The sequence below is a fragment of the Spermophilus citellus genome (assembly GCF_964194105.1).
Source record: "Spermophilus citellus genome assembly, chromosome: 1".
Classification (NCBI taxonomy): Eukaryota; Metazoa; Chordata; class Mammalia; order Rodentia; family Sciuridae; genus Spermophilus; species Spermophilus citellus.
In genome coordinates, this window is record NC_138182.1 from 29,138,957 (window position 1) to 29,152,719 (window position 13,763).

General features: G+C 31.6%; 1 protein-coding gene across 1 annotated transcript in view; it reads left to right on the forward strand.

Annotated features, from left to right (window-relative positions):
* The window catches only part of PDS5B (PDS5 cohesin associated factor B), a 210,199-nt gene that overhangs the window by 106,116 nt on the left and 90,320 nt on the right, over positions 1-13,763 (forward strand). The window contains exons 8-13 of the mRNA XM_081276045.1: positions 336-476; positions 2,581-2,696; positions 6,005-6,099; positions 12,089-12,234; positions 12,461-12,612; positions 13,619-13,732. Of these exons, the coding sequence (XP_081132171.1) occupies positions 336-476; positions 2,581-2,696; positions 6,005-6,099; positions 12,089-12,234; positions 12,461-12,612; positions 13,619-13,732 (764 nt within the window). The remainder of the gene's footprint in view (positions 1-335; positions 477-2,580; positions 2,697-6,004; positions 6,100-12,088; positions 12,235-12,460; positions 12,613-13,618; positions 13,733-13,763) is intronic.

Consider the following 13,763-nt stretch of genomic DNA (forward strand, 5'->3'; position numbering starts at 1 on the left):
ATCCTACCAAGTTGACACTTAAAACGAAACTGTCAAAAACACAATAAATTATCACAATGGGGAACAAGATGTATTTGAAAGGTAGAGGGTTTACTGATAGATATTAATTGATGAGTCAATACAAATCTGTTTTACTGTGTACAAGGTGAATTCCATGTTTTATTTTTTCACATAGCCTTTAATGGTTTTCCTGTCCACTGTTAGAAAATGTTTTGATATGCCTAGTTTGACTTTGCTTAAAATAATAATGAATTTAATGAATAATAAGACTTTGGCAAATTCATTTTATCTTTGGCATTTCTACTAATGGCAATTTTTCTTTTCCTCTTCAAAAGTTTTTTAATCAGGTTCTGATGCTTGGGAAAACATCTATCAGTGATTTGTCAGAACATGTGTTTGACTTAATTTTGGAGCTCTACAATATTGATAGTCATTTGCTGCTCTCTGTTTTACCCCAGCTTGAGTTTAAATTAAAGGTAACTGTTATAAAAATAATGTGATTCTGTCACCCGAGTTAGCAAAGAGTATTATATATGGCTATTTAATTCTTAAAAGTAATTTTAACTGAATGTAACAGAACTAGGAGTGTATTACCATTATTTATTTGTGTGTTTGTGTATCTCCAATGCCTGGCGTGGTATCTAGCAGATTGTAGCTGGTTGCTGAATGATTAGCAGGATGGTTCTTTCCAGATTGATTCCAGTTTTGGCTTGCCTTTGAGATCATAGCTATACATTTGAGCATTGTTTTCAAAGAATGCATTTTATAGAGTACAGATTTCTTTATTGGGCCATAAATTGTTTAGTTCATTATCCATATAATGGTAAATATTTTCTCTTATTCATATTATCTTATTGTTGTTGAAAGTTTGTTTGGTTTTCACAGAGTCCTGTGAAATCTTTGGTAGCAAGTCATTACTTTGAGATTAAATTATGCTGTTTCATTTGCAGAATTGGAGGACACCCCCCCTTTTTTTTCCTGGTCATTACAATAAAATTAAATAAAGCCAATTATAATGATTAAACTTTCATGGATCCCAGTGTATCACCCAGAAAAATTCCTAAATGATTTCTATGTAAATTTCTTATTTCTAAAAAATTTGATTTGTTTCTAAAACCAAAATAAAACAGTTCACATTGATAGTGTGAATACCATAAATAACCCATGAATAATTATTCTTGTTTTAGTCTGGAGTGTATTTTTCTCAAGTGAGACATTTGGTTGATTGGTCCCTTGCCCCCTTTTTAATGTGGTTAGCAATTTTAGTTAGGCAAGGCAGTCACACTTCTGATTATTTGTTGGTTTATCTGATTTTCTATAGTAAAAATAAAATAAGTGCTATGTGCATTTTCCTACACACTATGAAAAATATAAAAATAAGGAAATTATCATCCCTGCTTTCAGCCAACTTAACATCTAGTATGGGAGGAAGAGGAAAAAAAATCCATATCTAATAAGAGTCCAGATATTTTAAGTGTCATAAGAGATACAAACAGCATACAATTGAAGCAAAGGAGACAGCATGCAGAAGCATATAGAGGTAGGAAGGTGCTGGGTGAATTTCTGGAACACAAAAGAATTATAGTTGAAAGGTAGCATAAAGTAAATGTAAATCACTCCTGGATGCTTTGCTCGAAGAACCTTAATGAAGTAGATTTCCAGGTATTAAATCAGACCAGTTGAATCAGAATTTCTGAAAGTAAAGACCAGGCGTCAGGTTTGTTTGTAATCTTTAGAGATGGTTCTAATGTATAGCCAGCACTGATAAGTACTTATTTTGCGGAATAAAGAGATGAGTTAGATCATATTGTGGAGGCTCTTGAACACTAGGATGAGTAAGGCATTGGTTTAAAAAAAATTTTGTAATGTGCTATCCATAACAACTTGAGTATTAGTGCTATTTGATAGACCTGATTCCCACACTCTATGTTCAAGTCTACTATTGTGATTTACTTGTTCATTTAACCATTCATTTGTTGGGTGTCAACAATGAAGTTGAATTTTCATCCCCAGGGTGTCTGCATTATAGAATATACACCAGAAATTGTAATTTTCACATATGCAAAGCTTCATCATTATGCTGCAGAACGTCACTTAGGAATCTACTCTATGTAGCTTAACTGGCTCTCCTAGTGGGAGACTTCAACACATACTTATTTCTACAAAGAGCTAAGAATTACAGTCATACAGAGTTCACTGTTTACTATAGGCCTGGCCTCCTCAGGTGTCCATTCTTAAAAACGACAGTCTTGAAAGACTCTTCAGTAGGTTACTGAATGGAAGTAAACCTTAGATGTAGGAGGGGCCCTCTAACATTATCATACTTTTAAGACTGTGTTTTTATGTAGGGTGTACTACCTTAATGTAATTTGAGAATATTAGCACATTTATGATGAGTTTAATTTTATAAAAAGTGTAGTGGATATTTTTTATGCAAGTTTTTCATTTGGAGTTCATAAAAGTTTTTCTGTTTCTGTGAATAGAAAGATAAGAGAAACCATGGGATAAGGGAAACCATGGGATAAGTCATATTCTGAATATCTGCTTTATGATTTTAAAATTGGTTATGTTTTGTTGTAGAGCAATGATAATGAGGAACGACTCCAAGTTGTTAAACTACTAGCAAAAATGTTTGGGGCAAAGGATTCAGAATTGGCGTCTCAAAACAAACCACTTTGGCAGTGCTACTTGGGCAGGTATATGATTTTGGTTTCCTTGGAAAAAAGTAATATACGTTTATATCTACTTAGGTTGCTTTTTTTAAAACAGCATTTATATTTAAGTTGTGTCCTCTGAAATCATTAAAATATATATGGAAAAGACGATATGATACCAGTACAATCATTTGAAATTTTCAATGTTGATAATGGTATTTCAAAATTTCCCTTTATCTTTTCATTCTATGATGATATATTTTAAAAGCTGTCTCACATAGTATTACAACTGTAAAATTAAAATATACAATTTCGGAGTCTAAAAATACTTCAGGGAGATGAAACCCCTCCACAAAAAGTTGTATTTAATCAGATTATTTGGAGATAATTCAAAATATAAGGATATTAACAAAATTGATAAATAAATGACTTATGTACGTTTCTCTTTCTATCTTTTTGTATTTTTTAATGATGACCTAGCTTTCCTTTTATGCCTTTATTGAGCCACATAATACCTGAAATTGGTTGCAAGATTTTGAGTGTGTTTTTGGATGTTACTTTCCTTTGGGAGAGATTCATTTCATTACCTTTTCACAAAGAGATTCCTGACCTTGAAAATATAAGAGCACTACAAATGCTATGGCTGAAACCATAATTTAACCTTGAGACTAAAGGATAATTTTTATTCTCTTAAATTATTCTGACAACACATTATGCAGTTAAGTCATACACTAACAGGATTTAAAGGTTCTGATTCTATTTTTGTGTTCAAATGTTTGTACTGGTATCATAATGTCTTTTCCATTATAATGACAGAACTGTCAGTGATTTTAAATAATCTTTTGGTTTCATTTTTCTAAATTTGTTAAATGAGGATATAAGCCTTTATAAGTGCCTGTTGAGCTCTAAATTACAAATCTGATTTCTTAGTGTTTACATAGTTCAATAATAATTAAAAAAATTTTTTTGTACCTTTATTTTGTTTGTTTATTTTTATGTGGTGCTGGGGATCTAATCCAGTGCCTCACGCATGCTAGGCAAGCACTCTACCACTGAGCCACAACCCCCGCCCATCAATAATAATTTTTTTTTAAATAATAATAATTTTAATGAGAAAGTTAAGATAATAAATATTAGCCCATTGTCACCCCATTGTCACTTATTTTTTTTCCCCCTAGAGGTGTTTTTTTTTTTTTTTTAAACTTTAAATGCAGTGGAAAGTTCTTGGACAGCAGGGTACAGTATTCTATCATTTTAAATTATGCAACTCCAAGTTCATTTTATTTAAATTTCTGAAAGAGAAATACATTTTTAATGTATAGTCATGTATTGCTTAAATGACAGAGATACATTATGAGAAATGATTAACTTGTGATTTTTTGTTGTTATGTGACCATCTTAGAATGTGCTTACATGATCTAAGATGACTGTGACATGAAGTGAAATTTTTCTGTCTCACTACAATATTAAAGAACCATGGTAATATGGGTTCTGACATTGATTGAAATGTTATGTGGTACCTGGCTGTTATAGACATTTAGTATATTTTAAAATTAGGACTTGTATTATGCAGAATTTACTTTATAGGTTTTCAGTTGGGAAATCCTATTTACATGTCACCTATTATTACATTGTAATTTTTCCTTTTAATATTAATGACACAAAACTCACATAGAGTTAAATAGTACCAACTTTTGGGCTGGGGTGTAGCTCAGTGGTAGACAACTTGTCTAAGGTCTGGGTTTGATTTCCAGCACAAAACACAAGAAAAACACCATGAAAACAACAATAACAGAAATAAATGAAACACAACACCAATTTTTAGTAGCTGTTTTAGAAGATATTTCATTGTATTTATTTGTAATGATAATGAGCTGCATGTGTAATTGAAAAAAAGTATGAGTAAGGTATATAGGATTGAATAGTTGAATTCAAAACACTTAGGAAACTTGGAAACTTTATATGGACCCATAGGCTACGTTTTAGTTTAGTACTTTCTGTATTAGAGAGGGAGGTGGTACTTTATAGAGTTAAAAAAAAAAAAAGTTGAGTAATTTGGTGCTGATTTTGAAGGCTTTTTTCTTCTTTATATAAATGCTGAATTTTATTTCTTACAGTATTGGGTGATACAAAATTTGGTAGTCTTTTGATTTTACAGAACTAAGCCATGTAAAGATATTGAATAGAAAATCATGACTTCACTTTAATGATATTGACACTTAATGTTTTTTAAAAAAGAAAATCATTTTGCATTTTCTTATGAACGAATGTATATAGACTTTGAACACCATCCATTAGTGATAATCTACAAAATATCATATGCTTTCTGATGGAGAACACAATACTGTCTTTGAAGTAGTCTTGCTGAAAATAAAATTGAATCCTAATATGATTATATTTCTAGATATAATTAGCTATGTCTTAAGGTTAGGAACCTGTTAATAGACATCAGCATGATAAAATTAGCAAAATCTAAACCATGGGAAAAGTCTATACTTATACATCATACCATTTTCTCCAAAAAAAATTATTAAAAATGTGGGGGTGGGAACAAAATTAAGAGATTTACATGGCATATCAACCAAAGGGATTTAAATTTTTATAGTGACATAAGTATTTACAGATATAGTTTGCTTTGCTATTATTGGAAACATAAAAATTGTGATGTTTAACTGGATAGGAATAATTTTGGGATAAATTTGAAGTCATGTGATATAAAATAACAGGGGTTTAATGTGACATTCGTGAATGTCCTATATTTAAGAAAAAATACTTTGGAGAAAACTTTTTTTTCAAACATGGAGTAGGATTTATATAACATTTCTCTGGAAAAAAAATATACACCCATCACATGTACATTTACAACAGATATATTTTGAAAGGTTTTTTTTTTTTTTGTACTGGAATTGAACATAGAGATATTTAATCACTGAGTCACATCTCCAGACCTTTTTTTATTTTGAGACAGGGTCTTGCTAAGTTGCTGAGGCTGGCCTCGAACTTGTGATTCTCTAGTCTCTGCCTCCTGAGTCTCTGAGATTACAAGCATGCACCATCTTGACTAGCTGAAAGTATATTTATAGGAAAATATTGTCATTCTAATTCTTACATCTGAGCCAAATATTTAATGTTTAAAAGATTCACTCAAGTTGCATGGTTCTTAAAATTATGAGATTGCTTTAGTTGATTAATTGATATATAGTAAAAAAATTTGTTAAAAATGGTCTGGCTTCATTTTGGATTTTCCTATATAAATTGACTTTTCTTTAATTCAAAAAATAAAATTGAGTATAGATTAAATACATCTGTTTCTCTTCTAAATATTACTGTGTGCCTTTATATTTTATCAGGTTTAATGATATCCATGTACCAATACGCCTGGAATGTGTGAAATTTGCTAGTCACTGTCTCATGAACCATCCTGATTTAGCAAAGGATTTAACAGGTACTATATACATGTAACAGCAAATATTCCTAGGTGTTCTTAGTGGGCGGTGTGTGTGTGTGTGTGTGTGTGTGTGTGTGTGTTTTACAATCCTTACTTTTATAAAGGCAAAAATCTTTGTTGTTTTAGTAGTTGAAATTGTCTTATTCCAATTCATCATCATGAAAATTATTCTCTGAAGCTATAATCTTTATAGCATAGTTCCTGTGTTGGCTAGAAACACCTATGAAAAGTTACTGTCTTCATGAAAATTAGTTTCTTAGTTAACAGACAGTTCCAAATTTTTTTAAAGAATTTGAATTTGAACTGGTGTTGACTGAATAGATTGTTAAGACTCATAGTCTTTAATATTTTAAGAACTAGGTTGAGAGTCATTGATTTGTAATTTAATTTCACTGTGCTAGTTGGAGGTAGCTTTAAAACTCTGGATGGCATAAGCCAGTTCAGAAATTTGCATTTATGTACTAATGAGATATCATATCTATTACTGTTCTGTTCAATTTTAAAATATTATTAAATAGCCCAGAAGATTTAGATTAGTTTAGCAGCCACTATGTCTTCCTTATGAATGTTAGCACTTGCTGTGTTTTTGAGATTAAAAACGTATGTAGTCAAAATGCCCTCACAAACTGTTCTCCCTGCTTTTATAGAGTATAGTTACTCAACTGAATTTGGTCTACATACCATCCATGTTTTTATAGCTACCACATGTGTATCTTTCCATAAAGAATGTATAGTATTATAATGTGTTTAGAACATTTCATTGAAATATTATTTGAATTTGATGGGAGTTGAACTTGCTGTCTTATTCTACTATTTCTTTTTTTCCTTGCTTCTTTCTTTTTATGTTTCTCTCTCTTTTCTGTTGGATGGATTTTCTTTGTTTTAATTTTTCCTTTCTTTTCTGTGGGTTCCAAAGTAAACACTATTTTTTGGTGCTTTGAGTACATAATTGGTAATGAAGTCTAAAATTAACCAGAACTATAGCTTTTTTTTCTGAGCAATCACAGACCCTTAAAGGCTTTAACTTATCAGTCTCTCATCTTTCACATTGTTTTAGTCATTTATTTTTTTAAAACTTCCCAATTTGTAGTACATTTAAAAAATATTTATTTTTTAGTTATAGGTGGATACAATGTCTTTATTTTATATTTATGTGGTGCTGAGGATCGAACCCAGTGCCCCGCACATGCTAGGCGAGTGCTCTACCTCTGAGCTACAATCCCAGCCCTGTAGTACATTTTTAACTGCCTTTTTTTTTTTTTTACAGTCTTCCTTATCATTGCTTTTCAAATCTTAATTACCACTACTGAGTTTCTTTTGATAAAGAATACCACGAACTATATTCATTTGTATTTAAACAAAAACTTGTCATAGTAATGCATTTAGTTATATTAAATTATTATCAATTATCTAAAGAAGCAGGTATTTTTACCAGTTTCATCCTTTTCTGGGGAGACATCTCACTTTGGAGTTGTCTATCTTCCTTTTCACATCTGGATTGCTTGTACAGTTAGCTGCTTCTGTATAGCCTTGATACTGGAACTATGCATTCTTCTTCCCTTCTTTGCCCTCCCTTCACATTGGCTCTTTTTCTCTTTTCCTTTTTTCCTCTCTCTTTCCCTTCCTTCCTGTCCCTTTATTTCTCTGCCTGCATGTCTGTGTATCTCTCTGTCTGTTTCACCCTCCTGTCTCCCCATGTCGTCTTTCCTCCTTTTTTTTCCTCTGGATATTTCTTTTTTTATAGCATCCTTTTCTTGTGTTATTCGATGTAGTATTTTCTGCGACCATGAATGTTAGTTTTGTGGGGAGTTCTTTTCCTCTACATAATGTTTTTAGTAACTGCCCCCCCCCACCACCATTTTATTGTTTTTGTGTCTGTTTTCTTTGTTAAAAACATTTCCTCAAAATGCTTGGTAATTTGAAGCTGTTTAATGGGAACAGGAATGTGACTAAATGAAAAGCCATTTGGAAATTTCTGAGATTATGAATGGATCTGTCAACTCTGAACTTTAGGGTGATAAGGGTGAGTTATTTGTGGGAAGACCCTTACTTTAGATATTTCTACTTTAGCGGGTCGGATTTCCATGGAAGAACATCTTTTCTGTAAATCTAGTTTCTAGTGTCTGTGGGAAAAGGACAGTGGATTTCTGCATTCACATTTCTTGTCTGTTGTTTACTTAATATTCTTTTAGGTTATGGTGTCCATGCCCTCAACTGTTTGGGTGTTCCCCACGTTAAGAGATTCTCTGATTTGCACTATTTATTAAAAGTTTTCTTTAGGATCAGTTTGAAATGGCATGGGGTAATCTTCTAGATGGGTTGTTGTATTTTCTCAGTTTTCATCCAAGTGCCCCTTCTCCCTTCTTCTCCATTGCCTTAAGCTCCAGAAGTACTTGTACAGTTCCTATGCCTTTTGTATAATGTGTAATATATGGATTGGTTTACCAATTTCCCCTTTACTGGCTAGGAATTTTGTTTTCTTGAAAATCTGAAGTTATATTAGTTCACTTACTTTCCAAAGTCTAGTTTTTTCCCTCCTTTTGTGTCTCACTTGTTCATACCATTCTTAAAGATTTATTCTTGAAAGTATTTAGGTATGACTTATCTCCGAAATATTTTTTATTTGTTATTGTTAGATATACGTGAAGTAGAGTATATTTTGACATATTATACATACATGGTGTATAACTTATTCTAATTATGATCCCATTCTTGTGGTTGTGTATGATATGGAGTTTCATTGGTGTTCCAATATATTTTTTAGTTTTATTATTCATCTTTAAGAAGCTTAAAGAATTCGAAATAATTCAGTATGAAAAATTGGTCACATTCTCTTAAAATTTATTATTAAAATTTATTTTAATGGTATCAAAATGATACCATTAAAATAAATTCTTCTAAAAAAATAAATAAATTCTTCTTTTATTTTTAGGCTTTCATTTTAGATTTTGAATTTTCTCACTTTTATACAGTGTTTGTCATTTTTTTCATTTATTTAAGTATAATCAGACCTTAGTGTTTTTTTTATTTTCAACTTCTAGCAGTCTGTACCAAGTTAAATTATACATGACTACAGAGAGCTTCTCTTTCTTTGAATTTGCTCTCATGTTAGGTCACATAGGTTGTAAAGGATTTACAAAGTAGGAAAGAGATAGTGCTGGGAATTAACTGCCAAAGTTTATTGTTCCTTCTTAGGTCTCTGTTGGCTTTTTCTTTTTCCTGATGACCTTAGATATAGTCTCTCCTTAATTTTTTTTCCCCTTGAACTTTTATTTATTTTTTATTGATTATTTTAATTGTACATGACAGTAGAATGTTTTGATAAAATTATGCATGCATATTTAATATCTTATTCTAATTAGTACCCCATTCTTGTGGATGTACACAATAATGGGATTCGCTTGTTTTTTTTTTTTTTTCATATATTCTTCGAACTTTCTAACTGCCATCCCTTTTCTACAGATGAGGGCTATATTCTATCTATTTACTTCATTTTATAGAAGATTTTTGTCTTATTTCTTTCTTCCCTACGTGAAATATGGTGGCAGATCTTCTGAGATTTTCACTGCTAGAGAGTGACGAAACTCTAATGAGAGTAAGAAAACAATCCTTCATTTTGTTTGAAGGTGAAAGCTTTGATTTTTATCACTTTCTATCGGATCTTCAATTATAATATTTTCTTTTAAGCTCACCACCGCTAATATTTTAAATTCCATGGGCTTCATTCCTGACCAGGACTATCATCTTACTTTCTGCATATGAACCTTGTGCTGCAGTGGTTCTCAACCCCAGCAGATCCAGTGCTTCTCTTAATCAAATAACTTATAATTCTACTTTTGATGTCCTTAAATAAAATTTGTAAAGTAATTTACTTAATGTAATTAAAAAATTATATCCAGATGTAATGTATAGTTAGGGAAAGAAGGGATAGGAGGACAGTAGGCAGGGAGACTATGTGCTGAATGGGTCTTGGCCATTCAGGGCAATGGGTCTCCCTTGTTTTCCTCTAGCCTACAACATTGACCTTGACCATCTCAGGCTATTACCTGTAATTCTTTAGACAAATGTATTACTTTTCTGGAAGTTAAACCTCAAAGTAATTTACATGCTTTGTGTTAGTTGATGCACAGGTGCATTATAGATTCTAATGTTATCTGAGGGTCACTAAATGTTCTGAATTTTGTGAATTTAAAGAAAGATTATTTAGCTTATAACATCTTAATAATTTAGGTGTAGGCTATCTTTGGAATTTAGAATGCAGAGCTAAGGGAGGGGAAGTCAAAGAACAGTTCTCAATTGGTAAGCCACTGTTAACATTTATATAGATTTTTGGCACTCCTTGCATTCAGCCAAAGTCAGCATCTCTTGTCTCTTTAGGTCTCTGAAATTTTTAAATATTTCCGGGGTTCTGTTCTGAAAATGAGCTTGTTTAATGTTTTCTTTCTCATTTGGATTTCATCCTTTTCCTTTGTCCTGTGTCATTTACCTGTGTTGCATCTGTCAAAATTTTGTTGACAGATCATCTCTTGCTATGATCTCTTCTTGTTATGTTTCTCCTTTAACCATTTTAGTAGAGTTTCAGGAGTAAGCAGAAATAAATATGTTATATATACAGATCTATCTTCTTTTGCTGGTAGTAATTGTGAGATTCATTCTTGTGACTTTAGCCAAATTTTGAGGGATGCAGCCATATTGTGAAGAATATTAGTAGATGCTTTGTTATGCTAATAATTGAGAATTTCTTTTTTCTTCTCCATTATCACTTTCTCCTCTCAGTTGATGTCTGTGAAATAATAACGTTTGTGTATACTTGTTTAACATGAATGACTAGTTTTAGAGAAGTTGTGAAGCATCTTAAAATTGATGGAGTGTCATTGGATTTTTTTTCTTTCTACGTGACACATAAAATAGTATGTGATGCTTTTGCAGTACAGTTAACTATAAAACTTCTGTATGTATCTTGGTAAGGATAGGAATTTGAGCTCTTTTAACATGTTCATTTGAAATCATAGTGCTAAATTTACTGGGTTAGGTAAACAACATTTGCATTTCTTTAGAAGTTTTTTCTAGCAACATATAGTCTTTCTCACTTTTAGAATAGTTTCTATTAATACAGCATATGCAAAGTGGAGGGGTTATGACATGGGCAGTGATGTTATGGGTGCTTGAATCATAATTGTTTGTTAAAACTGTTTCTAGAGAATTAAATCTACTCAAAATCAAAAACACTGTGTATAGGCAAGACTATTTTTAGTAACCCAAACAACCAAATTTCTCTCTCATAATAAAAAGATGAGTAATATTTTGTTTAATTTGTGTTTAGTTTTTGCACCTAAAGCCTAAGATTTCATTACTGAAGTATGTTAAATTTGTTTTCCAGTTTACTCATTGCTATGAATGAACTCCATGTTTTTGACTCATAATTGTGAAATCTGTTTCATTTCTTCTATCTTTCCCTTGGCCTTTTCTCATTTAGTTGAATTGCCCCAAAATCTTTCTTATTCTGTTTCTTGGCTGCCAATATCTCAATTTTATTCTTTCAGTAACCTTATTCAGGGTTTCCTTAGTTACAGGAAAGAAATTCTAATACTCTAGCCTTTTCCCAATAGCACAGCTTGACTTGAGTGTTTTATCTACTTATATGGAAAACAAAAACGAAATGTTTAACATTGATAGAATTTTGTTCATTTCTATGATTTGCTTAATTAATGAAGTTAGAAACTACTTAATCTGCTTCCTTGCCCAGCCAATGAGGAGAGAGGTTTTACTGTTCAGTTGCATGTAAGCATTATTATTTGATTGAAGGGCTGACCTTTCTCCTCTTCCTTTCTCTTCCTTTTTCTGGCTCTTGACTTTCTTGAAATATTGAACCTTCTACTTAGGTTTTGTTTTTGCTGTGGTTTATTTTCACAGGTTTTCTGCAATCTTTTTAAACATTTTAATTGTTAAAGTTTCCATTTTAATCAAAGAGTATATTATCTTTCAGAGTATCTTAAAGTGAGGTCACATGACCCTGAGGAAGCTATTAGACATGATGTTATCGTGTCTATAGTTACAGCTGCTAAAAAGGATATTCTTCTGGTCAATGATCACTTACTTAATTTTGTGAGAGAGCGAACATTAGATAAACGGGTAAGTAGAAATAAGTAATAATAAGTAGGTTTTTATTTTTAATATTTGAAAATAGTATTTCACTTGAAAATACTGTTTTTTAATAAATATAGTAGTTAAATTCAGTATCTGAGGCTTGAAGGAAATAAAATGAAGGGAAATGAAAAACTACTACTACAGTTTACTGAATTTGTACAATAGAAGCAGTTTTACATTATAAAGAAAACTTTTTTATTTTTATTTTAAGTGGAGAGTGCGTAAAGAAGCTATGATGGGACTTGCCCAAATTTACAAGAAATATGCTTTACAATCAGCAGCTGGAAAAGATGCTGCAAAACAGATATCATGGATTAAGGACAAATTGCTACATATATATTACCAAAATAGTATTGATGATCGGTAAGGACACTATATATGTGTATTTGATGATTTGGGGTATAATTTCTTGATCTGTTGCTTTATGCAAACTGTTTTGATTGCCACTTTAAATTTTCTCCTTAGTTTTTATTAGAGGGGATATGAAATGAGTAGTTTTTCTTTTTCACCAAAGCCACAAAAGAAGCAGTAATGTGCACAACTTTAGGGATGGGTACAATTTTTATGTTATTTTTTATGTATTATTTGTGAACAGAGTTAAATCTGAAAGTAGGAATATATCTAGTTATAATTTAGTTTTGTTTCATAATTGTGTTATAAGGAGTCTCAGTTTTTTCAAATGAAATTCAAATAAAAATAAACTGGATTAAGGGCATTTTAAATAGAACCAATTCCTAGTCAAGGCTAAATACAGTTTATAAATTTGTTTAAAAATACATTATCTGCCTAAGGATAGATCTTGTATGGATCTCAGTCGTTTCACAATCAGTAAAGCTACAAATCCTGTTTACAGTCTGAATTGACAGCTTATTAGTGGGATCTAAATGGTTATGCCTATAGCAGGTTAGAGTGAGAAAAGAAACATAGGTTTGTATCAAAATTTGAAGATTTGTAGAAATTAGAACCTGAGGTCTTAGGGTTAACATTATCTAAGAAATTTATTTTCATAAAAGTAGTTTTTAGACTTTTTGAGTGGCTGGTATTAGTGTATAGAATTTGCATTATGACTTGCTAGTACATTTCTTTCTTTTTTGGGGGGAGGGGGTATGCCTCTTCTTCTGGGCCTCTTCATGCAGTAAGCCATGGTGGGGGGAAACAGAGGTGCCATCAAAGCTCTAGGCTAACAAAGGAAATGAGAGAGAGGACTTAGTAATTTCTGAGTACTTTTAACCAGGCTGTTTTTCATGATAATAACTTTTAAAAGTCAGGAATTTGTTTAATATGTATTTATTGTATGTTTTAGAATTTTACATACAAATTTAGTACATTTAAAAAGAGTCAACATGGTCCCTTCTTTGTACTTTTATAGATTACTTGTTGAACGGATCTTTGCTCAATACATGGTTCCCCACAATTTGGAAACTACAGAGCGGATGAAGTGCTTGTATTACTTGTATGCCACACTGGATTTAAATGCTGTGAAGTATGTCTCAAATGTCACACTCTTCTTTTCA